This window comes from Dama dama, chromosome X, assembly GCF_033118175.1.
Source record: "Dama dama isolate Ldn47 chromosome X, ASM3311817v1, whole genome shotgun sequence".
NCBI classification, from domain to species: Eukaryota; Metazoa; Chordata; class Mammalia; order Artiodactyla; family Cervidae; genus Dama; species Dama dama.
In genome coordinates, this window is record NC_083714.1 from 99,254,867 (window position 1) to 99,282,624 (window position 27,758).

General features: G+C 46.9%; 1 protein-coding gene across 1 annotated transcript; it reads right to left on the bottom strand.

Annotated features, from left to right (window-relative positions):
- Positions 1-640: 640 nt before the first annotated feature.
- On the bottom strand, positions 641-10,997 carry PORCN (porcupine O-acyltransferase). The gene is made up of 15 exons (XM_061137874.1): positions 10,883-10,997; positions 10,070-10,242; positions 8,714-8,906; positions 8,336-8,379; positions 7,754-7,935; positions 7,543-7,673; positions 7,410-7,427; positions 6,172-6,186; positions 5,949-6,074; positions 5,687-5,787; positions 4,592-4,668; positions 4,436-4,499; positions 4,225-4,310; positions 3,089-3,199; positions 641-1,059 (listed from the first exon to the last, which is right to left on the bottom strand). Exons 2-15 carry the CDS (start codon positions 10,203-10,205, stop codon positions 958-960), a joined length of 1,386 nt encoding a protein of 461 aa, XP_060993857.1. The 5' UTR covers positions 10,206-10,242; positions 10,883-10,997; the 3' UTR covers positions 641-957.
- Between the last annotated feature and the right edge of the window lie 16,761 nt (positions 10,998-27,758).

Below are 27,758 nucleotides of genomic sequence, written 5' to 3' on the forward strand. Positions count from 1 at the left end.
GGGTTGCAGAGTTGGACACGACTAACAGACAGATCAAATCTTACTGCTGCCTCCGCCTCTCCCTCAGGCCATCGCCATCCTGACTTCAAGTTAGAAGAACCAATCAAAACCCAAGCCCCTCAGCCTTGCTGACCAGTTGACACGGAGGCCCTCAAACCCCCTGTGCCAACACTTAAGAGTGAATTGAAACTCTATAACTCTAACCCAGTGGGCACCCAGACTATTCAGTCAGTCTCCAGACCCAACCCAGGCTTTCTATCCAATTGGAATCCACACCCCTCAGTCCTAAGGACCAATAGGCATCAACTCTTCATCAGTCTTGCTTTTCCTCCACTGTCCCTGTCAGGGCAACCAGTTAGAATGGGAATTCCTGTTTTTCAGCCAATTAGAACAATTAGAATCAGACCTCCCCCACATCCAGGTATCCAATCTGTCCTGGTCCCACTCAGACCTAGCAGTGCTATCCTCAGGCTCATCATTCAATCATGAATGGTAATAAATGAACTACAAACCAATCACAACCTCCCTCTTCATGGTTTCTAGCTTCCAAACCTTTATCCATGCTGTGTCCCCTTCCTAATTAATTTCTATTCCCCACTGAGCAGTGAAGAAAGAGGCTTTTGTATATTTCCTACTTTTATTTGATAATAACAAACTGTATAAAAAGGGAAAAGGAAGGCGGGGAGGCCCTGGATCTCCCCCTCTCTGCTTCCCCAAGCATCCCCCACCCCTAGGCCCCAGGAGGGACCACTCCCTCCCCGCCTTGTGGTGGGGTGGGGATTGACAGGCATGGAAATGGTGTGTGTGTGTGTGTGTGTGTGTGTGTGTGTATGGGTGTTGAGGGGGATCAAGGATGGAGAGAGGGTCAAGAATTAGAGGGCCTTCCCTTATCACCCATCAGAGCTGGCACCCTGAGGAGGGGTCTTGAGGGAGCTTGTGATGGTCCACAGATGTGTCTCAGCCTATGAGACGGTAGAAGATCCAGCATCCAAAAGTGACCCAGTGACTGGCCCAGCTGAGCTCTGACCATTTGTGGACAGTGTATGCCATGCCGTAGCCCTGTGGGAAAGAGGTGACGGTTGGTCCCACTCAGCAAGAATAAAGATCTCAGGAAAACCCATCCTTTGCTCAAGGATGTTTCTGTGACTCCACTGCAACCCTGAGTGAGGCCCCAGAGAAGAGATTGAGTATATATGAAAGGTAAGCAGACTTAGTCTTTTTTCTTTTGTGTTTTCTCCTCTTTAAAAAATTTAAATATGAGACAAGGCAATCCCACTTTCGGACCTGTACTCTCCTTTATATATAAAGAGTTCCTAGAAATTGAGTTTTTAAAAAGACAAACATTAGCAAAGGAGGTGAGTAGGCCATTTTCAGAAAAGGAAAAAAAATGAAATTACTCTTAAACATATCAAAAGATACTCAGCCTCATGTATCACCTCCCTCCACTCAAACTGACAAATGTATCTGTGAAGTCTGAGAGGCACTCTGTTATTGTTGTGACAAACAGGATCACACACTGCTGGTGGGAGGGTGAAAAGGTAATTTCTCCATTGCTATCAAGACTAGATCCTATAGTTCTGTCTGCTCCTCTGTGAATCCACATGGATGTGATATTATTACGTGCTGTAGCATTACTTACAATAGAAAAGGAGTGGAAAATCACCTGGGTGTTCACTGATAAGGGACAAACTATATTATGTCACAATGGAAAAAATGAATGAGGATACTCTGTGTCTTTTTTAAAAAAATTATTTATTTGGCTGTGCCAGGTGTTAGTAGGAGTATGCATTATCTAGTTCCCTGACTGGGGATCAAACCGAGGCCCCCTGCATTGGAAGCACAGGGTCTTAGCCACTGGACCACCAAGGAAGTCCCTACTCTATGTCTTAATGTGGGAAGTTTTCAGGAATTATGTGGAAAAAAAGCAACATGCAGCACAGTGTCATTCATGTGTTACCTTTAGGGTAAAAACCAGGGGGATGGAATTAAAAATATTTTATATCTGCTTATTATGCTTATATTTTAGAATAATAGTTCAATAAAATGAACAAGAGTGGGTACCCATAAGAGGATGGAAGTAAGGTGGTAGGAATAAGACTTTCCCCTGAATATCTTGTACACTGTTTGGTGTTTGAACCATGCGATATGCATTAACTATTTTTTTTTTTAGCTGTGCCTCGAGGATTGCAGGACCTCAGTACCCTGACCAGGGATTGAACCTGGACCCCAACAGTGAAAGTGCATGTGCTAACCACTGGACTGCCAGGGAATTTCCTGCATTAACTGTTTTTTAAAGTTTTAATAAAAAACCAAAAATTTTATTTAAAAAGAAGCAAAACCCAGATTTTATATATTCAACCTGAATGAAAAATCAAAAATTGTTTTTAATGATAAAATATAAAAGTTTTATTTTCAATTAAAAATTGAACTAAGGGAATTCCTGGTGGTCCAGTGGTTAGGACTAGGTGCTTTCACTGTGGTGGCCCAGGGTTCAATTCCTGGTCAGGGAACTAAGATCCCACAAGATGCCTGGCGTGGCCAAAAAAAAAAAAAAAGAGAGAGAGAAGCAAAAGCTGGATCCTGTTAGTGCCATATGAATAAACATTACTTTCAAATTGTTTTTCATTTAAAGAGGAGTAAAACCTGGAATGTGCACACTCTACCTGAATAAAAATAGTATATACATTTTAACATACACTTTTAAAGTAGAATCCAGGATTTGCACAATCAATATAAGTAAAACTATTTTTAACAAATTAAATAAAGAAAACTTGCGAGTTCTACCTAAGTAACAATATGATGAAATAATTAACTTTTAACAAAGGAAAACTCAGATTTTGTATTCTTTCTAGAGAAAATAAATTTTATAAATAAAATAAACATATTTTGCACACTTCATCCAAGTAAAAGACCCAACAGTATCAATCAACCAGAGGGACAATGGGAGAGAAGGACAAAGAAGGACAAGCTGGAGACACTAGATACAAGATCCCCATGTCTTGTCCTCCACACCTTTGTTCTTATGGTTCCGATGAGCAGGTAGCACATCCCTGGGTGACCCCCAGCCCAGGCCCCCCCCCCACCTTACCTGTTCCTCTGTGGTGTCATCCACATCAACATCAAACAGGGAGCCCAGGTAGGCTAGGTGAAAGATGGCCAGGGCCCCAAAGAACAGGTTTAAGGCTCGTACCCCCAGGCCCTGTGGAAGACAGATGGATAAGCCTGGCAGCTGGACCTAATCACTGTCCTCCAATCCCATCTGGGCAGGTGCTCCCAGGGTAACACTCTAGGCACAGGAATAAGGATGTCTGGGGCAGTCCCCACCAGAGTACGAAAGAGATGGTTCTGATCCTCCTGTGGGAGCTCAAGGGGTATCCAAGGATGAGGATACTGTTAGCTTGAGAACGTCCAAATTGGGGGAGATTCAAGCGTTCAGGCAGAGGAAGAAGAATGGTGGGTGGGGCTTTGAGTTGGGGGTTTATGGTAATAAACATTGGCTGTCTGGTTAGAGGCAAATCTGAAATTCTCTGTACTTCTTGTTGCCAAAAGAATGAGAAAAAAAGACACAAACCAAAGCAAATCGCTACTATGACCTACATGGCCCACCTCTCCCGCTCTGACTCACTGCTCAAGCCATCCTGGCCTCCTCACTATTCCTCAAATATTTCAAGCACTCTCCCATCTCAGGGTCTTTACTCTGGTTGTTTCCTTTGCCTGAAATGCTCCCCTTCCTTACCTCCTTCAGTTAAAGAACTCAAAAGTCACTTCCTCACTTAAACTTGAAACAACTCACCCCTGATACTTCCCTCTCCCCTTCCCTTATGTATTTTTTCCTTGGCACTAATCACAACCTAACAAGCTACTATACTTTACTGACTTATTTTTTATTTACTGTCTTCCCTGTTAAAATGTTTGTCCCAGAGGGCTGAGATTTTGGTTTATTTTGTTCATCACTGTGTCTCCAGCACCTAGAACAGTGCCTGGTGCCAGGAGGTGCTCAACACATGTTCATTGGGAAAATAAACGCTAGGTGGGTATACAGCAGTTGCTTGATACATTCTTATTAGAGAGATGGACGCCAGTGAATAGAGGTGAGGTTATGAACATGGTTCAGGACTGGAAGAGAAAGCTGGGCACCCTGAGACAGATATAAGATGGAAAGAGAAGTAATTTTTTTTGAGGGGGGGGGAGTTGACCACACGGCTACCTAGGCTGAATCCTCACCAAGCGATGCTGGTGTGAACAGTCTGGTGGGCACCGTTTTGATAAGACACAGGCACTGAGAATCCGAGCCAGGCGCTTTCGCAGAACTAGGACAGATGAGGGGGAGGGGAAGGTAAGACTGTCAGGTTAGCCTCAGGTAACAGTGGTTCCAGCCCACCACCAGCCAACACCAGCCACCCGTCCCATCTGCTGGGTTGGGTTCTGCACTCACCATGTTCCACGTAAGTGATAAATGCCAGGGACAGCAGTACTGCAGCCAGGTGGAAGCTGAAGCCCTGGGGTGGGGTTGGGGGCAGTGAGGTGAGTGAGCAGGAGGCCCCACCACCCCCACCCAGCTACCATCCTGATCCCACTCTGCTCTGCTCACGTGCAGGAGGGCGCTGGCTGCATAGGTGACTAGCACGGCTGAGAAGGTCCCCAGGTGGAGAGCATTCTTGAAAACATCTATGGGGAGGGGGGGAGAGGTGGGGCAACAGTCTCCTGAGCTTTTCCCCTGCCCTTCCTAGGGGGCCATTAGGGCAGGGTGAGGATACCCACAACCTCTCAGGGCCCCCAGGATGAAGTCTCTCTATAATGGCCTCCAATTTCACATTATCTAAACTTAGCTCCTGATTGTCCCTCCCAACCTGTTCCTCCTGTAGTCTTTCCAAGTGTAACCAATGTCAACTAAACCCTTCCAATTCATCAGGACCAAAAGCCTCACTATCACCTTTGATCTGCTCCTCCCCTGACTCCTATAACCAAACTCTTAGCATATCCTGCCAGTTTCAGCTTTGGAGTTTATCACTGCTGCCCTCCCCAACACCCTGTCTTTCCTCACAATAGCCAGAGGATCCTGTTACAACCCAAGGCAGCCTGTGGCTCTCCTCTGCTCATACCCCTGCTCTGTCTCTCTCAGAGAAAAAGCCAAAGTCCTCCCCATGGCCAGAGAGACCCTATAGGACCAGGCTCTGTCACCTCTTGGACCTCACCTCCTGCCACTCATCCCCTTGCGCACTCTGCTTCGGCTCTACTGGTCTCCTCACTGTACCTCAAATGTGCCAGGTATACACCTGCCTCAGGGCCTGTGCACTGCTGTTCCTGCCATCTGTTACATTTCTCCCATATATATTTGCATTGATTGCTTTCTCACCTCTAAGTCTTTGCTCAGACTAGCTCCTCAGTGAGACCTTCTCTGGTTGATTTATTTAAAATTGCATCCACTCCCACCCACACATTCCTAACACTCCCAGATCATCTTCACCTTCTCTCTTTATTTTTCTTACCACAGCACATATCACCACCTGAACTACTGTCTATTTTTTAAAATTATACTGCTCCCCCAACAAAAATGTCAACTCTACAAGGACAGGAGTTATTTGGGAGGTTTTTTGGTCCCTACTATCTTCAACTTGTATGAATGTGAAAAGGGGTGTGGGTTGATGACTGCCAGCCCTCTTGGAATGATGACTTTGTGACTCACAGTTATTTAACCAATAAGACATGGGCAGGTTCCAGCTTGTGACAACTTCCACCATGGACCGGGGCAGCTCCACATTCAGTGGCTTAGAGACTGTCAGGTCCCTGTGGGAAAAAGAGACACGCAAACTCATTTGGGATTTAACCCACCTGAGAGTCACACTTTTGTTCTTAGCTGTTCCCTCCCCTGGGAGCATCCCCCCTCCTCCCTGACGCTCCTCTAGGCAGCACCCTGTGGGAGATGGAGCCCCCCCAGCCCTCCCCACCATTCCAGGTGATCCTTCTCCTCGGTGAAGCCAGCCCCTGCCAACGTGGCCGTGGCTTCGGACAGAAAGCCCACAAAGTAGTTGCTGAAGTGGAAGGAGACAGCACTCTCGTAGGCTCGCAGCCACCTGGGGGAAAAGGAGCCAGAGAGAGAGGCATCATGCTCAGGTCCAGGTGTGACACACCCCAGTTGCCAGCATCCCTGGCCCCACTCTGTAGACTCACCTTACCATGGTGCCCCTAGGGGTCAGGAAGGCAGCAGAGAAGAAAGGAAAGAGAGTCAGAGAGGCCCTGGAAACTGGTCTGAGTCGTTCATCAACAATACAAACAGAAACATGGCAGCAAAAGAGGTGAGAGTCATGCTACGATAGTCACACACATCCATCCTTCCATGCCCTGTTGGTCAGTTTCAGGTGGCTCAAATTGATGTGTGAGCTGCTCTATGATATGACATGGTCCCACGGCCTCACCTGGCCAGACATCCAGACCCAGCCACTGTTAGAGGCTGACCTCACAGCTACATGGGCAGACACACATACTATTAGACTCCCAGCTCTCTGACCAGATTCAGTGACCATAAGACACATGGAAGACCTTTAGTTAGGCTCAGACATCATCAAGCACCCAGTTATGTACACATACACAATTCTACACTTAAGACAGTCATCCTGTCAGTTGTATAATCAGACATGGTCAAAGACAGGCAACATCTTCCACTGGAAAAAGTGTAGGTTCTGGATTCAGGCCTGGGATTAATGTCTGGCTATAGTTGGGTGACAGTGGGCAAGTCATTCCACCTTTCAGAGCCTCATTCAGCATCAGACACAATCAGCGGCCAGTGAGGAGGGGAGAAGTTCATGTAATCAAAGAGCTGGATGAAATCCTAGTCACACCAGGGGTGGATGGTCAGTCCTGCCCCTCCGTTGGACAATAATGAGGAGCCAGATAAGGCAGATCCATTGGCAGAATCATTACAGACACACACACAACACACCACAGATCCATTCCCAGCCACAGTTAGAGACAAGCCAGGTTCATCCTATCTAGTGACAGCCACATGCTCCCATCACAGACAACTGCACAGCCAGCCAGCCAGCCAGAACTCCAGTCCCACACAAGGAGTCCCTGGCTGACAGGCAAAAACCCACACACACTTCTAGCCAGTGTCACAGACAGGTCAGCATCGCTAACCAACACATATCTGTTGCTGTCTATTGCACTCATATAACTTGCTTCTAATGGTGGAATAGCAGAACAGATGGACAGACAGACACAGTATGTAATGGAGGATCTACTGTACATGAAGTTATAGGGCCAGTCGTGGTCAAACCAGAGCCTCAGACAAACACTCACTCACTGGGTAGATGGTCGGACAGTATCAGACTTACAGAACCAGTCAGTTACAGACTATGCCCCCACGCCCCAGTCAGCCCCACGCGCCCTCAGCACCTGCCCTCATTTACCTGACTTTGCGTTTCTTGCTGTAGTAACAGAAGACAGACAAAAGCATTAAGAGACAAGCTCAGAGCTGGGGAGACCCCAGGTCCCTCCCCAACCCCCTCACTGCCGGGCAGAGGCCTCGAAGGTTGTGCTCACTTGCGAAGGAGGCGGTCACCATCGAGGGGAATAAAGTACGGGAAGAGGTAGGGCCCCACACAGGTGGACAGCACAAGGCACAGCAGGGCCAGCGCCAGGCTCCGCGCCGCCTTCTGCAGCCATCGGCGGCTCTGTGGGGATCAAGGCTCCGTGAATACTGCCTCGGGGTGGCTCCCACGGTCCCTGCCCACCTGTCCACCCGGGGCCTCACCAGCGGGCGACCTTGGACGGCCTGTAGGTAGCTGTGGAAGGATATCCAGGGCCCGAACACGATGGTGCCCACGAAGTAGAGGTAGCCCATGAACTCCACAGGCGAGGGCACTGCGCCCACCTCGCCCCTGTCCAGGTCGAAGCCCAGAGACACCGCCTTCATGGCCACGATCATCTGGGCCCCTACATGTGGTGCCCATGGTCAAGTGGATGAGAAGAGAGCAGGTAGCCATGGGGGGGATGTGGGGATCACCAGGTGAAAGGCGGTAGGAAAGAAGAGTGCAAGGGTGGAGAGGTGGGCACAGGGTCGGACAGGCAGTGGAGCAGGTGGGCCCAGGACCGGCAGACGTTCTGACTCTATAGAGAGTCAGGCGCGGACATGAGATGGGACAGACAGATGGGGTGGGGGAAGAGGCATGGTAGAGAGAAACACAGACGTGAGGGGAGTCTGACGGCTGTGTGGCCAGTGAGCTAGGCAGATGAGGGAGAAGCATGGGGAAGGAAAGAGACGGGGTGGGGGGATTTAGGAGAGGTGGTGGGGGGCTGGAGGGCTGGAGCAGGGGACAGAGCCAGGGCTGCCTACCTCGCATCTTGTGCCATGTCACGGTATCCACCATGTGCATCTCACTGAGGAAAAAGGTGGTGATCTTGGCCCTATGACTCCCCTGGCCTCAGACAGGGCAAAGGGGGGAAACCGAGGTGCAGAGAGGGCATATTTTCCCTGCCCTGCACAACCTCATGGAGGAAGAGTTCTCCAGGGCTGCCTCCTCCAGGGGGAGCTCAAGTCCCACCTGTCCAGTGTAGCCCTTTGGAAAGAACAAGTCTCCCAGATTTCCACCGCCTCCAGAAACATCCTATGCCCTCCCTGTCCTGGACAGTCTCATGAGGGGTGGCCTGGGGACCCACCCACCCCCACCCACTCTTCTGCTGATGGTACAGGGATGAGGACTCACGCCCATACCCCATAAGCAGGTAGATGAGGATGGTGACGGAGAGGAAGACGCCCCGATGGGAAGAATGTCGGCAGAGGAACAAGACGAGGTAGCACAGGAGGCTGAGCAGCACGACCCAAACCATGTGCAGCTGGAAGAAGTGGTAGAGGCTGAAGAAGCCACCTGCCACGGTGCTTGCATGCTTCAGGTAGGATGGCAACCCTTTGGGTGAAAGAAAGAGAGAACATGATAGGGAATTAGAGGAGGGTTGGTAGAAGGGCAACCTGGGCAGAGTTCACAGCTCAGGCAAAGGCTTAGAGGTTGGAATGTGGTGGGATTGCAGGTGACACAAAGCAGGTTTTGGGGAACTGGGGAGGCAGCTTGGGTTTAAAGAAAAGAGACATCTATAAAGGTTATTTTAGGACCCCTGGAGGAAATCTGAATAACTTATATTGGATAACACTATAGCATTGAGATTAAATTTCCTGAGGGGTGATGGTTGAGGCTATGGTTGTGGGGGAAAGATGTCCTTATTCTTGGGGGACACGTGCAAGAGGATTTGGGGTGAAGTGCAGCAGGTTATTCAAGTGATTCAGGAAGATGATCGAGCAATCGACAGAGCGAGCTAATGTGGCAGGATGTTGACAGTTGGAGAATCAGGTGATGCATATATGAGTGTTCATTGTACTATTCTTTCAACTTAGCTTTGCAGTAACTTTGAAATTTTTCAAAATGATAAACCTGGGGAAAAATAAAACATCCATTTAAGATAAAAGAACAAGAAAAAAGAAAGTGTAGAACTTCTGAGTCTCAGATTTCCGAAATTCTCAGCATCCTATAGGAACCTTGGGGACTTGGAATCTTATCTTTTAGATAAAGGCATGCCCTGGTTTGTGGAAACATTTCAGAATCTTAGAATCCAGAAATCATATTATGATTCTAAAAATCCAGAATGCCAGCATTTTGGAAACATAGTGTGTGAGAATTTCAATGTGTCAGAATCCCCAAACCCTGTAACATGGTACCTTGGGATACATGGTACTTTTCATAGCCCTGTGGCATGTGCATTTCAGAATTTTATAACCTTGGGATGTAGGCCTTTCAAGATCCCAAGATTCAAGAACCTTAGCTTTCAAGAGTCCCAGAACCCAGGGATACTGAAAGGCATGACTTGGCATGGCAGGATGAGACTTGGTGCATGGGGTGGCCAGGTTAGTAGGATGTGGGGTGGTAGAGTGGGGCTTAGCCTGGTGGGATGTGGTAGGCTGGACATATAGGAGCCTGGCTTGGCAAGATGTGGCAGAATAAAGTGGGCCTTGGTATGGATAAATGTGGCAGGTGTGATATGGCTTGGCATGGTGGCCCATGGTGGGGCAGGCACTTACCAAGCCTCCAGAGGAGGCGGCAGGCGAGGCAGATGGCAAGGAGCAACCAGATCTGGTCAAGGCCCTGCTGGGCAGTAGGCAGGAGACAGCCCTGTAGCAGCTGCTGGAAAAATTCCTGGCGGCTGAAGGTAGCCATTGCGGACCCCCACGGATGGATGGACAGATGGATAGACCTGCCAAAGGAGGGACACAGAGGAGGCTAGCTGGGATGTCCATGGGGCAGATGATGCTCAAGGGATGGATTTGAGCACCCAGATTTCAGCTTAGGGTATGGCGGGGGGGAGGGTGCGAGTGTCAGGTACATCAGACTGAGCCGCCCCTGTGTGTGTATGTGTGTGTGTGGGGGGGGGTGTCCCGGGTGCCCATACACAGCCTGTGACCTGAGGTGAATGAAGGATCTGTGTTCTTGTACACTGGGAACAGTCCGGGTCCGACAGTGATTGAATGGTGTACATTCTAGGCCTGTATATCAAATTGAGGGGCTCCCTGGTTTGCAAGGTAGAGTCACGCTGCGTGGAGGGCAGAGAGGGAGATCCTGTGACACTCGGGGACCGTGTGCATCTCTCCTTGAACGGAGGTTGGGGGTGTCCTGTATCCCCCGCGTGCCCCATCCCACCCCCACCCGGCCGCCAACAAAGCCCTTCCCAGGCCCGGGGGCTGCAGGGAGGTGGAGATGGCGGTAAGGGACACGGCAGAAGAGGGAGTTGGAAAGGTGATGGAGAGGGGGCCCTAGCACACGCACTGCAGACCCACAAGGGGAGGCCGGCTCAGGATGCAAGCGGGAGAGCCGAGCGTGCACCACCGGCGACCTACCTGGCAGTAAGGAAGCTGCGGTCCAAGGGGCTGGGGAAGTGCCGCCGCCGCCGCCGTCGTCGCTGCCTCCTCCCGGCAGCCTCCCCCGCAGGCCGCAAGGCCGGGACCAGCTGCAGCTCTCAGGGCGGCGCGGTGAGCGGGCCCTTTAAATCCCGGGCCGGCCCGGTCGGCCAATAAGAGAACGGGAGCGGGGCGGGGACGAAGAAGGAGGGGAGCGGGAGGATTGAGGGAAGGAGCTGGAGGTTGAGTGGAGCCGGGCGCGGAGGACGTCGGCTCGCGGAACGTTGGCTCCCGCAACTTTCCGACCTTTTAGTGTGCCAGCCCCTGAAGGGTCGTGTCGGGAGGTCTTCTGACCATCCAAGAACAAACCGTCCAATCACCAAATTCCTAAACCGTGGAAGCCAAGATGGGAAAGATGGGGGAGGGAGGAGAGAAAGCCCGCTCCTCCACTCATCCGCCTCGCCCTGAAACTGCCCACCCGCGCACGTCTTCGTGACACTGTTATGCCCCCGTTTCACAGATGGGAAAATACACCGAGGTCTCTCCTTACCCATCCTTTGAGGGAACTATGGGAATTTCCAACCATCCCCACCATCAAAGACCAGCCAGAAACACAAGTACAGACTGTCACCTGGGAGCACGAATTAGGCGCCTAGGCGTCCCCCTAGGGACTCCCGGTGAGCACTTAGCTTATCATTGAGAACTGATTTGCAGGTTGACTTCCCCACCAGACTCACTCCTGCATTGAGGGTGACCCCAGCAACTACTGAGTGTTTCCTATGAACCAGGAGGCCAGTGCAGAGCACCAATTTCCCGGTGGCTCAGCGGTAAAGAATCCGCCTGCAATGCAGGAGACATAAGAGACGCGCGTTCGATCCCTGAGTGGGGAAGATCACCTGGAGAAGGAAATGGCAACCCACTCCAGTGTTCTTGCCTGGAGAATCCCATGGACAGACGAGCCTGGCGGACTACAGTCCATGGGCTCCTAAAGAGTCAGACATGACTTGGTGACTAACTTAGTGTCCCCAACAATGCCAACAATGGTTTGAATTTGGGCTTTATCTGCACCAACTCTGAGGATTTACGCAGCACTTGGTATTTGCCTCTCCTTTCCCCTAGGCTGATGAAGGGACTTTTTCCAAAGGAGCATTTACTGGGCATGGATTGCAAATTTAGCTATCAAGTGGAAGAAAGAAGAAAGCTAAAGTCAAGCTGGACCCCACCCTGGCCTGAGGAGCTAAATCAAACAGGTTCTAATCAGATTAATGCTTGCCTGTATGGAGCTGGGCAAGCCATACCCATTCCCCAGGCTTCAATGTCCCTTTCTGTTAAACAAAATAGTGGGATTAGCACAAAATAGTGGGAAATACCAATGGCAATTGAAAAAAAAGGTATGTCTCCTCTCTTTAAAAAATGTTAACATAAAGTTAAATAGAGTTTAAACACACAACATATATTACAAATAAAAAGTATTTAAAATAATACTATACATAATAATATTTAATAAAATATTTATTATTGTTGTTGTTAGTCACCCAGTCATATCTGGCTCTTTGTGACCCCATGGACTGCAGCACGCCAGGCCTTTCTGTCCCTCACCATCTCTCGAAGTTTGCCCAAGTTCATGTCCATTGCATTCTTGATGCCATCCAGCCGTCCGTCTCATCCTCTGACGCCCTCTTCTCCTTCTGCCCCAGCAGCATGGACTTTTCCAATGAGTCAGATGTTCACATCAGATGACCAAAATACTGGAGTTTCAACTTCAGCATCAGTCCTTCCAATGAGTATTCAGGGTTGATTTCCCTTGAGATTGACTGGTTTGATCTCCTTGCTGTCTAAGGGGCTCTTAGGAGTCTTCTCCAGCACCACAGTTCAAAAGTATCAATTCTTCGGTGCTCAGTCTTCTTTATGGTCCAACTCTCACATCTGTACATGACTACTAGAAAAACCATAGCTTTGACTATAAAGGTCCGTAAGTGGGTAATTTTTTCTTTTAATTAATTGTCCTCTCAAGCCAGTCACCTCTTTGGGGGGGGGGGGTGGGCGTCCAAAGGCATCAATTCTTCAGTGCTCCGTCTTCTTTGCAGTCCAGTTCTCATAACCTTAGCTTATTAGATTGGCAAAAACAAAAAAATTGCCAAGCCTCAGAATAATACCATTTTTTCTCTCTCTCTCCTTCTCTTTTTCTCTCTGTATCTATCTAAATTTCTTCTAAAGTATTTGATCATAGTTGCAGATGTGATGCCCCTTCAATTAAATTCAGTATTAATTTTCTAAAAACAAGGACATTTTCTTACATTCTTACCAGCAGAGCATGAGGGTTTCGATTTCTCCACATCTTCTCAAGCACTGTGTTATCTGACTCTTTTGGGTCTAGCCATCCTAGTGGGTGTGCTGATACTGTTGTTTTATAGGAAAAGGAAATCCTGGGTCACGAGCTACCTTCCTTTATCAGGTCTTTTGGATTTCTTCCAATCTGGAACAACATCTCGCTCTTCCATTAACTGACATGATCTTGATGTTTTTGAAGAGCATAGGTCACTGCTTTGGAAGAATGTCCTTAAATTTGGGTTTATCTGCTGTTATTTCAAGATTAGATTTGGATTATGCATTTTTGGCAGGAATTCCACAGCAGTGACGTTGTGTTCTCTTCAGTGTCTCCAGAATCACAAAGTATTTGTTAACTCATTTAATTAATACCAACTCAGACATGTTGGTATTAGTTTTGATCATTCAATTAAGGTGCTGTCTTCCAGGTTTCTCCACCAAAATGTGCCCTTTCTCCTTTGTGAATAACATTAAGAAGTATCTTGTAGGGACATACTTTGAGATTATGTATCTCTCCTATTTTTCCTCTGAACTTCCACTCACCAGTTTAGCATCCATTGGTGATTCTTGCCTGAAGCAATTAGTATTATGATGGTGACTATATGATGATTTTCTTTTATTAATACATGTATAGCCAGTCCCAAAGAAAGGCAATGCCAAAGAATGTTCAAACTACTGCACAATTGTGCTCATTTCACATACCAGCAAGGTAATGCTCAAAATCCTTCAGGCTAAGCTTCAACAGTACGTGAACCGAAAACTTCCAGATGTAAAAGTTGGATTTAGAAAAGGCAGAGGAACCAGAGATCAAATTGCCAATATTCATTGGATCATAGCAAAAGCAAGGGAATTCCAGAAAAACATCTACTTCTGCTTCATTGACTAGGCTAAAACCTTTGATTGTGTAGATCACAACAAACTGTCGAAAATTCTTAATGAGATGGGAGTACCAGACCACCTTACCTGTCTACTGAGAAACCTGTGTGCAGGTCAAGAAGCAGCAGTTAGAACCAGACACAGAACAGCAGACTGGTTCAAAATTGGCAAAGGAGTATGTCCAGGCTGTGTATTTTCACCCTGCTTATTTAACTTATATGCAGAGTACATTATGCAAAATGCCAGGCTAATGAATCACAGTTCAGTTCAGTCCAGTTGCTGAGTTGTGTCCGACTCTTTGCGAACCAATGAACCGCAGCACGCCAGGCTTCCCTGTCCATCACCAACTCCCAGAGTCCACCCAAACCCATGTCCATCGAGTCGATGATGCCATCCATCCTCTGTCGTCCCCTTCTCCTCCTGCCCCCAATCCCTCCCAGCATCAGGGTCTTTTCAAATGAGTCAGCTCTTCGCATCAGGTGGCCAAAGTATTGGAGTTTCAGCTTCAACATCAGTCCTTCCAATGAACACCCAGAACTGATTTCCTTTAGGATGGACTGGTTGGATCTCCTTGCAGTCCAAGGGACTCTCAAGAGTCTTCTCCAACACCACAGTTCAAAAGCATCAGTTATTCGGCACTCAGCTTTCTTTAAAGTCCAACTCTCACATCCATTCATGACCACTGGAAAAACCATAGCCTTGATTAGATGGACCTTTGTTGGCAAACTAATGTCTCTGCTTTTTAATATGCTGTCTAGGTTGGTCATAACTTTCCTTCCAAGGAGTAAGTGTCTTTAAATTTCATTGCTACAATCACCATCTGCAGTGATTTTGGAGCCCAGAAAAATAAAGTCAGTCCCTGTTTCCACTGTTTCCCCATCTGTCTGCCATGAAGTAATGGGACCGGATGCCATGATCTCAGTTTTCTGAATGTTGAGCTTTAAGCCAACTTTTTCACTCTCCTCTTTCACTTTCATCAAGAGGCTCTTTAGTTCTTCTTCACTTTCTGCCATAAGGGTGGTGTCATCTGCATATCTGAGGTTATTGATATTTCTCCCAGCAATCTTGATTCCAGCTTGTGCCTCCTCCAGCCCAGCATTTCTCATAATGTACTCTGCATATAAGTTAAATAAACAGGGTGACAATATACAGCCTTGACATACTCCTTTTCCTATTTGGAACCAGTCTGTTTTTCCATGTCCAGTTCTAACTGTTGCTTCCTGACCTGCATACAGATTTCTCAAGAGGCAGGTCAGGTGGTCTGGTATTCCAATCTCTTTCAGAATTTTCCACAGTTTATTGTGATCCACACAGTCAAAGGCTTTGGCATAGTCAATAAAGCAGAAATAGATGTTTTTCTGGAACTCTCTTGCTTTTTTGATGATTCAGCAGATGTTGGCAATTTGATCTCTGGTTCCTCTGCCTTTTCTAAAACCAGCTTGAACATCTGAAGTTCACGGTTCACAGAATCAAGATTTCTGGGAGAAATATCAACAACCTCAGATATGCAGATGATACCACTCTAATGGCAGAAAGTGAAGAGGAACTAAAGAGCCTCTTGATGAGGGTGAAAGGGGAGAGTGAAAAAGCTGACTTGAAACTCAGCATTAAAAAAAAAACTAAGATCATGTCATCCGATCCCATCTCTTCATGGCAAATAGATGGGGAAAAAGTAGAAATGGTGGCAGATTTTATTTTCTTGGGCTCCAAAATCACTGCAGATGGTGACTGCAGCCATGAAATTAAAAGACGCTTGCCCCTTGAAAGATGGGTCAATGACCAACCTAGACAAAGCTATGACAAACCTAGACAGTGTATTAAAAAGCAGAGACATCACTTTGCTGACAAAGGTCCATATAGTCAAAGCTATGGTTTTTCCAGTAGTCATGTGTGGATGTGAGAGCTGGACCATAAAGAAGGCTGAGAGCTGAAGAATTGAGGCTTTTGAACTGTGGTACTTGAGAAGACTTTTTTTTTCCTTTGCATTTTCTTTTTTTTTCAATTAATTTATTTAATTGGAGGATAATTACTTTACAATATTGTGATGGTTTTTTGCCATACATCAACATGAATCAGCTACAAGTATACATGTCCCCCCCTCCCACCTCCCTCCCCACCCTATTCCTTTGGGTTGTCCAAGAGTACCAGCTTTGGGTGCCCTGCTTCATGCATCGAACTTTCATTGGTCATCTGTTTTACATATGATAATATACATGTTTCAATGCTATTCTCTCAAATCACCCTACGCTCACCTTCTCCCACTGAGTCCAAAAGTCTGTTCTTTTCAGCAATCCCACTGCTGGGCATACACCCCGAGGAAACCAGAATGGAAAGAGACACATGTACTCCAATGTTCATTGCAGCACTATTTATGATAGCTAGGACATGGAAGCCACCTAGATGTCCATCAGCAAATGAATGGATAAGGAAGTTGTGGTATATATACACAATGGAACATTACTAAGCTATAAAAAAGAATGCATTTGAGTCAGTTCTAATGAGGTGGATGAACCTGGAGCCTATTATACAGAGTGAAATAAGTCAGAAAGAGAAAGACAAATGCTGCATATTAATGCATATATATGGAATTTAAAAAGACGGTACTGATGATCCTACATGCAGGGCACCAAAGGAGACACAGATGTAAAGAACAGACTTATGGAGGAGACTCTTGAGAGTTCCTTGGACAGCAGGGGGATCAAACCAGTCAATCCTAAAGGAAATCAACCCTGAATATTCATTGGAAGGACTCATGCTGAAGTTGAAGCTCCAATACTTTGGCTACCTGATGCAAAGAGCTGACTCAATGGAAAAAAACTCTGATGCTGGGAAAGATTGAGGGTAAGAGGAGAAAGGGGCAACAGAGGATGAGATAGTTGGATGCCATCACTGACTCAGTGGACATGAGTTTGAGCAAAATCCAGGAGAAAGTGAAGGACATGGAAGCCTGGCATGCTGCAGTTCATGGGGTCATAAAGAGTTGGACACAATTTAGTGACTGAACAAGCTGGAATTTTACTGGGAAAAAGAACTTTGTCTTCTTCTCCATGTATTTATTCATTTGTTTATTTGTTTCAGTATAGGACTCATAATTTACAGGTTAAAATTTTAAAATAGTTAAAAGTTATTATTGTTATGTAGTTATAAAAGTAGCTTGAGGTAAAATTTGCATACCATAAAATTCACCCAAGTTAGTTGTACAATGCAGTGGTAATTAGTATATTTATATAGGTTTAAGCAAAAATCACCAAAATCTAATTTTAGGACATGGTGATCACCCCAAAAGAAACCTTGTGACTGTTAGCATTCACTCCTTCTGTCCCTGAGCCCTAGGCAACCACTAATCTCTTTCTAGATTTGCTTATTCTGGACATTTCATATAAATGAAGTCATACAATCACAAATCTTTTATGTCTTGTTTCTTTCACCGAGCGTAATTTTGAAAACTGTGATAAAATACACATAACATAGAATTTAGCATCTTAACCATTTTAAGTGTACAGTTCAGTGATCAAATATATTCACATTGTTGTACAATGTCAACACCACTATCCATCTCCAGAACTTTTTTCATCTTTCCAAACTTAATCTCTATACCTATTAAACACCAACTCCTCCTTCCTTCTTCCCCCAACCCCTGGCAACCACCATTTTACTTTCTCTTTCTATGAATTTGGTTACTCTAAGTACCTCATGTAAATGGAATCATGTAGTATTTGCCCTTTTGTGACTGGCTTATTTCACTTAGTATAATGTCCTCAAGATTCATCCATATTGTAGCATGTGTCAGAATCTCCTTCCTTCTTCAGACTGAATAATATTCTGTTGTATATATATGCCACATTTTGTTTCTCCATTCATCCATCAGTGAATGCTTGAGTTGCGTCCACCAAATTTTGGCTGCTATGAACACACACAGGTGTATAAACACCTCTCCAAGTCCCTGCTTTCAATTCTTTTCATATTGTATGTCCAGACATGGAATTGCTGTATCATTTGGTAATTCTATTTTTAGTTTTCTGAAGAACTGCCATATTGTTTCCCACAGTAACTGTATCATTTTATATTTCCACCAACAGTGCACAGGAGTTCCAACAAGGTTAACCTCACCAACCCTTGTCATTTTTTGCTATTTTATTTATTTATTGTTATAGTAGTCACCCTAATGAGTATGAGGTAGTATCTCACTGTGATTTTGCCTTGTAGTTCCCTACTGATTAGTGATGTTTATAATCTTTTCATGTGATTATTGACCCCATTTATATATATTCCTTGGTGAAATGTCTATTCAAGCCCTTTGCTCATTTTGAAATGGTTGTTGTTGTTGAGTTGTAAGGGTTCTTTGTATGTTCTGGATACTAGCCCCTTATCAGAGATATATGATTCATAGATATTCTTTCCCATTCCATGGATTGCCTTTTCATTCTGTTGATTGTGTTCTTTGATGTACAGTTCTTAATTTTGACATAACCAATTTACCTATTTTTTCTTTTGTTGCCTGTGGTTTTGGTGTCATATCCAAGAAATCATTACCAAATCCAATGCCATGAAGCTTTCTCCTCTGTTTCCTTGCAAGAGTTTTACAGTTTTAGGCCATACATTTATATGTTTGATCCATTGTGAGTTAATTTTTGTATACAATATGATCCAACTTCATTCTTTTGCATGTGGATATCCAGTTTTCCCAACATCATTTGTTTAAAACAATTATTATTTTTTATTTTAATGCTCAGATTTTTCTAGTTTTGGCCAGTGGGGTTCTCTTCAAGCTGGCGCCTGTGTCCTTTTGACACGTCTCCATCATTTTTTTAGCACATCTTTTCTTTAGATCACATCAAGAGGTTTCAGGCTCATCTTGTACTTTCCAAGTCCTGGCTCTGGAGTCAGTCATTTCTCCCAAGAAGCTTCATTTCTTTTTAGTGGATAATGGCACTTACGACACCAAGATCTGGGTACTAAAAGTGCTCATTTCTTCTTTAAGTTTGCTGACTCTAGGCCCTCTCAGTGGACAGAATTAGGACATAAATATAGACACGTGTGAGTTATGAATCTATATATACATATGTTTGTAAATCCATACACACATCTATCTTTCTCCTTATGTATTCAAATCCTTGAGTTCCTACTGACATCTACAATACCAATCCAACACACCAGAGTGTTTATCCGAGCCTTTCCCTTTTCTGTTTGTAACTCCCTTCTCCAATAGTAAGAAACCTGATTCTCATTAGCCACAAGAATTTTACTTATTTGCTCAGCCCTAAAATACACATTCAGGAGTTTCAGATTTACTAACCTGATTCACTGTGGAAGAGAAGTCTACCAACTAGAGGTCAGTATTTTTTAAATAGTCCTTTTTTTCTGTAGCCTGCTGGATACCTGTTTAAAAGTTGCTTGGGTTTGGGACTTCCCTGGTGGTCCAGTGATTAGGACTCTGCACTGTCACTGCAGAAGGCATGGGAGATCCCCTGGAGAAGGAAATGGCAACCCACTCCAGTATTCTTGCCCAGAGAATTCCATGGACAGAGGAGCCTGGTGGGCTACAGTCCACGGGGTCGAAAAGAGTCAGACATGACTGAGTGACTAACATTTTTCACTTTCACTTTGGGGAACTAAGATGTTAAAAAAAAATTATTTGGGTTTGTTCTTCCTGGTCCCCTTCAGTGAAGCTGTGTTTGAAATGTGATTAAGGTTCATTTGTTTCTGTCTGTTTTAGGATTTTCCCCCACCCTGGTTAACTTCCATTTATTTTTTAAAGTATGTGAAATATTAACATGGTTTCAAAAGTCAGAACTATATCAACAAGTGTGTTGTGACAACAAGAAATGTTATTTCTCTGTCCCATTCCTTCCAGCTGGCACCCACCCACCCCTCTAGGCAACCAGTTTCAATGCTTGATGGTTTAGCCTCCGTGTGTTTCTTTTTGGTAAAGGTAAGCAAGTTTACATGTGTTTTCGTATATCATCTTCTTATTACACAAAGGGTTGCATGCTATAGATCCTTTTGGGTACTTTGCTTTTTTTCCACTTAATGGTATGTCCTAGAAATCATTCCTCATCCATCCATAACTTTCTTTCTCTATCTTTTTGCAGCTACCTAGGACTCCATTATATGACTATACCACAGTTTGTTCAACCAGTCTACATATAGAAAATCATACTGTTGACAAGATTTTGCAATTATCAATCATGCTGCAGGGAATAACCTTGTGCATATGTATTTTCACACTGTTGGAGGTGTATCTTTAGGGCCAAATGCTGGAAGTGGGATTGCTAGGGTGAAAGAGAAACGAGTGCATTTTTGTTAGATGTCATGTTCCCCTGCACTGGGGTTGTAAAAAGGTTGTTTAAAAAGCACAAAGAAGAAAAGCTGCTATTCACAAAAGAAATCAAATCATCTTTCTTGCAGCCATTCAATAGTCCATATTGGTTTCAAGATTTGAGGGATTTAATTACCCAAAGACTGGTTTTAACAGTCATTGAATTTCGCTGATATTGTCAGGGCCTCTGCAGGTGGGTGCACCCTCCCCCACACAACCTGATGCTGCTATAGAAGCTTCTTTCCCTGGTGGCTCAGATAAAGAATCTGCCTGTAATGCAGGAGACCCGGGTTTGATCCCTGGGTCAGGAAGATCCCCTGAAGAAGGGAATGGTTACCCACTCCAGTATTCTTATCAGGAGAATTGCGTGGTCAGAAGAACTTGGTGGGCTAAGGTCCACGGAGTTGCAAAGAGTCGGACATGACTAAGTGACTAACACTTTCACTTTGGGCTTCCCTTGTGGCTCAGCTGGTAAAGAATCTGCCTGCAGTGTGGGAAATCTGGGTTCGATCCCCAGGTCGGGAAGATTCCCTGGAGAAGGGAAAGGCTACCCACTCCACTATTCTGGCCTGGAGAATTCCATGGACTATATAGTCGATGGCGTTGCAAAGTTGGACACGACTGAGCTACTTTCACTTTCATGTCAATTTCATTTTCCAGAGGCAGCAACTGAGGTCACACATGACAAGTCATATGCAGGGCCATCTTGAAAGGTGATTTTAAACCTGTCTGGGCTCTAGGTGATTTTAAAAAAATTTATTTATTTGCTTATTGGTTACACCATGCAGCATGTGGACTCTTAGTTCTTTGACCAGGGATCGAACCTGTGCCCCCATACTTTGGAAGGCAGAGTCTCAACCACTGGACCTCCAGGGAAGACCTCTAGGCGGTTTTAGAGATTAAGTATTTGTTTCTTTGTGAGATCCAAGATCTTCTAGAAAATCTAATTAAAGCCCTCTCCTTAGGAACACACTGAGAAAGAGAAAAGCAGCCCCCCACACCCAGGAGCTGGCCTCAAACTCACAACCAGAACCTGGTGTTCTCCTGTTGAATGTGATCAGTTTTGTAGCATATCTGCCTTAGACAAGGCCACTCTGCAGCCGCCCTAGATCGGGACACAAACAAGAGACCATGTCATAATCACATCTGAACACAGACAGAGCATGTGCATTGTCCAAGTCATAAAAATGACCAAGTGATCCCATAACCTGGCTAATATGCTGTTCTTTACCAATTACAACCCACTTTAGTCTTCCCTCTTTCAAGATAAGATTTACTGACACCCAATCATAGAATAACTCCACCTCTAATCCAAAGCAAAACCCTGCTTCCTTAAACCCTCCTCCAAGTCACCTAACAGCAGCCCAAATCCTACAGGAAATCCTCTCTAGTACCCTCTTACTTAGACACCCCACAGTGTGAGCTGTCCCTTGTTGCAAGGAGCAATCGACTTGTTCAAGCACAGGTGTGGGGTCCTTTGACTGGAGGGCTTTGACTGCACTTAGAGATTTCACAGCAAATTCAAGGACTCTTTGGAACCTCTAGTCCATGGACTCTTAATTAAATGGCCTTGTGGCTAGAGTATTGGTCATGTCATTAAATAGTTGAAGAAAGTGAGGTCTAGACAGATGAACGGACTTCCCCAAGTACTCCTCTGAGCTGGTAGCTGGGTGGCAACTGGAAACCATGGTGGCTAGGCCCAGGAAGAGATATATGTCCAGTAGATATGGGACCTGTCCCCAGGCCCATTCCGGCCCAGCCAGGCCCCAAGAGGAGGTCAACAGCGCCCCCTGCCCCCAGCACAGGCCACCGAACTCCCAGCAGCACTCCCGTGTGATTGTGTCTGAAGGATGGCTTCTTGCCCTCCCTGACCCAGCTTTCTCTCTGCATATTGGAACAGTAAGATCCAAGGTTGAGGCGAGGGATAAAGGAACCCCCACCCCTGGACTGCCCTCGAGGAATTTCAGGCTGTGAGGTATCAGCCCAAAGGGTTTCATCTTCCCTGGTCCAGCTGCTCTGAGTCGCAGAGCCTGGTCCCTCACAGTCACCGGAAGCATACCTTATTCCCATCTGTTTCCCTTCTCATACCTCCCTGCCTTTGCCCATGCCATGCCCTCTGCCTGGAATGCTGTTCCTCTACTTGTCATCCTTGAGCTCTCCTGATTTCCCTTCAAGATCCAGCTTGCTATCACCTGTGAGGTATGGGGGTAATCGTTCCCACCTCCTGCTTTTGGCACTCCCACACCCTGGGCAGACACTCCCTTCATAAGCCTTATCACACAGGAGTGCCTGTCTCCCCACTAGGCAGGGCCTGCACATCTGTTCTGTCTGGGGCCCCCAGTGCCTGTGCTGGGCTGCTCTGGGCTTCCAGGGGGTGCCCAGCAAGGACTGACTACAGGACTCTATCGAGCAGCCAGCTAGTGTGGGTGAAGGAGGGAGGTGCTGCGGCCTCTGTCTGCCCAGAGTGTGCTTGGGATAGGGCTGCCAAGAGGACCTTCTGGATTTATGGGGGTACTGAGGCTCCCTGTCCAGTCCTGTTGCCCTCAGCTTCCTGCTCCACTCCACCTGCTGGCTGCTGCCTCTGTTCCTTCCAGAGTCCATGTGGGCTTCTCCATAGCTCCTGGCACCCCAGGGCCTCCTAGCACACTGTCCCCTACCCCAGGGCCCCCTGGTGCCCCAAGATCTGAATGCACTGATCTCATGTCGATCTGTTAAAGCTGTGGGCTTATGCTAACTAGGGCTTCCCTTGTGGCTCAGCTGGTAAAGAATCTGCCCGCAATGCAGGAGATCCTGGTTCAATTCCTGGGTTGGGAAGATCTGCTGGAGAAGGGAGAGGCTACCCACTCCGGTATTCTTGGGCTTCCTTAATGGCTCAGGTGGTAAAAAATCCGCCCGCAATGAGGGAGACCTGGGTTTGATCCCTGGGTTGGGAAGATCCCCTGGAGAAGGGAAAGGCTACCCACTCCAGTATTCTGGCCTGGAGAATCCCATGGACTGTATAGTCCATGGGGTTGCAAAGAGTTGGACACGACTGAGTGACTTTCACTTTCACTTTGTGCTAACTGACCCTGACACCTGGAAGGCTGCAGCATGGGTGTCTGTTCAGCCACCGAGCCCCATCCCCTACCAGGGATATCATTTCTATGGCACATCCTCGACTGTTCTACCTGTGAAAGACAATGCCATCCCACAGAGTCAACGGAGACCAGTGCTCCTGACAAGGGGCCTAGGATGGTTTCTTAGATAAAGATTCAGCTACACCCAGGAAGTTTCAGAAGCTTTGTCTTGCCAGGAAATTTTTATTTAGAACCCCAGCTAGCAGTGGCCTCCACCTCCTGGTTAGAGACACCCAGTGCGCCCTTCCTTCCTCTTCCTTTGGTGATGTGGCCAGGCATCCTTCAAGGCCCTCAGCCCTGCAGAGCTGGGTACACTGTGATGCACATGCCCAGTGCCCTCAACCACACTGGGTCCCTCACACGTCCCCAGAGCATGTGGCATGAGTCAGAATTCATGATGGCATCCGCATACCAACCAGTCATCTATGCATCCATCTCAGAGACAGATCCCACAAAGGCATCCTTTCTGAGATTTCGAGTCTTTTTTTCCTTTGAACTGCAGGCTGGACTTGACATGCATGTCTCCTTGGGGCCTGAAGCAATAGCGGGCTGGTCACCCAAAGGTCTCTAGCCACACCGTCTGGGTTCTGGCTCTTTCGCTCAAACGTCACTCCTGGCTTCCTAGGGCCAGGAATGAAAGGTTTCTGCTCCTCTTTCCAGAGTCACCTTCTGCCTCAGCCCTTCATCTACCTGACTCTTCTACCACAGTCCTCTCTTACATCTCCCAGAATTCACCCATGCTGTTCCCACTTCCAGGAATGCCCTTCCTTCTTCTCTCTCTTGAGGCCTCCATAGCATTGATCACAGAGTCATGCATTAAGATATGCCTGTGGCTGTCTCTCCAGCCAGACTGGGGGCTGCTTAAAAGCAAGGGGGTGGACATGATTCATCTCTGTGCTTCCAGTGCATATGGTATGGACTGGATCCATAATAGTCTCCAGTTATGTGGGTGGGTGGATGGGTAAGTGGGTGAATGAATGAGTGGGTAGGTGGGTCACCGATGGGTGGATGAATGGGCGTAAGGCTAGGTGAGTGGTTGGGTGATGGGTGAGTGTATGGATGGATGGAAGAGTGGGTGATGACTGTTCTAGTGTTTTGACCTGCCCTATCTGCTTTCTGGAGCCTCCCCTCTGACCCTCCCACACAGAACTTATCTGTAATCATCCAGAAGAGCAGACCTCCCTCTTTAGAAGGTTTTTTCCTCAGCATTCCCTGATAGCTCAGTTGGTAAAGAGTCCACCTGCAATGCAGGAGACCCCGGTTTGATTCCTGGGTTGTGAAGATCTGATGGAGAAGGGACAGGCTACCCACTCCGGTATTCTTGGGCTTCCTTAGTGGCTCAGCTGGTAAAGAATTTGCCTGCAATGCAGGAGACCTGGGTTCGATCCCTGGGTTGGGAAGATCCCCTGGAGAAGGGAAAGGCTACGCACTCCAGTATTCTGGCCTGGAGAGTTCCATGGACTGCCTAGTCCATGGGGTCACAAAGAGTTGGACATGACTCAGAGACTTTCACTTCCTCAGCATTAGAAATTAGTGCTTGATGAATACACATCAACCTAATAACTTTGGAGCAGAACTGAAGTGACAGGTTGACAGCTGGGCAGACAGCCCTCAGAGGAAGGGAACAGAAGTGCCTGGGAGGGCCATCTGCCTTGCATGGAGACCTAAGATAGGAAAGAAATTTCTTTTTCCTCTTGCACTGCCTTGGGGCTTCTAGATCCACTGTGTACTTGGAAGTCTCCCCAGAGATCTCCCCTTCCTATTGCCACACTGCCCTAAATTCCACCACTGGATCAAGTCATTTCCAATGAAGCTTTGCCTCTGCCATAAACATTCTCGCTGCTTCTTGAAGACATTGACATTTTATTTTTTTATTTTAATATTATTTTTTGGCCACACTTATGAGGGTTGTGGGATCTTAGTTCCCCAACTTAGTTCCCCGGGGATCAAACCCGGGTCCTTTGTGGTGAAAGCATGGAGTCCTAACCACTGGACTGCCAGGGAAGTCTGGACATTGGGAGAATGTGAGGGTGGGATATTTCAAAAGAACAGCATGTATACTATCTATGGTGAAACAGATCACCAGCCCAGGTGGGATGCACGAGACAAGTGCTCCGGCCTGGTGCACTGGGAAGACCCAGAGGAATCGGGTGGAGAGGGAGGTGGGAGGGGGGATCGGGATTGGGAATACATGTAAATCCATGGCTGATTCATAGCAATGTATGACAAAACCCACTGGAAAAAAAAAAATAATAAAAATTAAAAAAAAAAAAAAGATATTTTAGTATAAAATACCTTTTAATCGGAGAAAGAAATGGCAACTCAGTCCAGTATTCTTGCCTGGGAAATCCCATGGACAGAGGAGCCTGGTGGGCTACGGTCTATAGGATCACAAGAGTGTCAGACAAGACTGAACAGCTAAAACAACAAATAACAACCTTTTATTCTGTCACAAGAGGCAGAATTTCTGATGGCTGAGAGGGACGAGGTAAGTTTACTGTGTAAGCCTGAGGCCCTCCAAATAGTGGGCAGAGAGGGGACTAAGTCTGCCAGTGATTTTATTTAGGAATTCAGTCATGGCCAATTGTAGTAGGCAGGCATTCCTTTTGTCAACTCAGCAGCCTTCCCCTCTTCTATTAAACACTACCCTCCATTTTCTTTTTGACAAGACACCTCACTCCACCACAGCATGTTTAGTTCTAATGGGGCTAATAACCCCCAACCCTGCCCAGAGCTCCAAAAGTGGACCTGTGACTAGCCTGGCTGTTCAGAGCAATCTGTCATGCTGACGACAGGGTTAGGAATGAGCATGTGACCCAAGCTAGGCAACATGACCTAAAGCTGTGACTACAGGGGAAAAGACTTCTCTTTCCCCCTTGGGGCCCCCACCTATTCAGGTGGAGGTGAGGTGGCGACCCCAGGAGTGGCCAACTGAGAGTAAAGCTGTCAAAGAAGAAGCAGAGCCCACTCCTGGTGAGAGGAGGAGTCCTCAGATGTGGGGTACAGGCCCAACACTAGCTCTGCCCAAGCCAGGTCTCTTCAGTTACCCAAGTAAGTCCCTTTTCCTTCAGCTGCTTTGACTTGGCTTTCTGTCACTTACAACCCACAGATCTCTGAAGAATACACCCACCTTTCTGCCCTCGCCTGCCCCAGTGAGATTCTCTGCTCATTTTCAGGATGGATGCTTGAGGTCAGAGCATGCCACAGCCAGGATTCAGGTCCAAGAACTGGCCACTGAGTCCATCCCCTCAGCCCTACAAGTTCCCCAGGCAGGCCTCGGGAGTGACCTGGACCAAAATCTCCTCCAGATGAGACTTGAGCATCTGGGCACCTGGGCTCTTGGCCAGTTCTCTTATCCTGTTGGGCAACTTCTTTGTTGTGGAGGGATGTGCCTTACCCCCTCTGGTCTGCAGTGCTTTATCTCTGAAAGCAGGACCTGGGGTGAGGGAGAGCTTCAGCTCCTGGATGTTATGATCTCAGAGACCATCTATTCGTCTCTAAAAGGTGGCTACAAAGGTCCTCAGCAATTCTTAGCTCCAAAATGCCCATTGTGCAGATGGAGAAACCAAGGCCCTAAGTGGTAACTTCTCCCAGGGTGCCCCACAGTCACCTGATGGAAATTCATCTTTCTTTGTGCTCCTTTCCCCTTTGTCCTCTGGGCCCCAGGATCCCCTGGTGGCAGCCAGGGGAGTGCCAGAGACTGCAAGCCAGACACGTCTTCATAGGACAAGGATCTGACTCACCAATCCATCACGCAGGGAGCACTTACTGGGTGTCTTAGCCCGGGATGGAGCAGCTGGGTCCTGCTAGGAAGGGGGCCCAAGCATCCTTTGTAAGATGTCTGCCATTGTAAATTCTGCCAAGCAGACAGACCTAATGACTGGTAGCTGACATTTATTGAGTGCTTGCTCTGTGCTGGACTATTTAGAGAGCTTCTTATCCATTATCTTGGTTAATCTGCTCCAAACCACTGTAAGGCAGGAACCATATTACCTGGGTTTCATTGATAAGGCAGCTGAGGCTCAGTAGTTGAAATAATCTGCCTAAGAATAAAGCCATTCCTACTGGTGTCAACAGCCCAGCGGCCCAGGATGGCAACGGGCTGCCAAACATCTTCATGTCCTGAATAAGCCCACCTCGATAGCCACTGTCCGAGATGGGAATGGGAAGCTTGCTGTGTCTTAGATCTGAATCAGAGCACAGCACTGAAGGAGGTATCAATGGAGGCGGGTCCCTC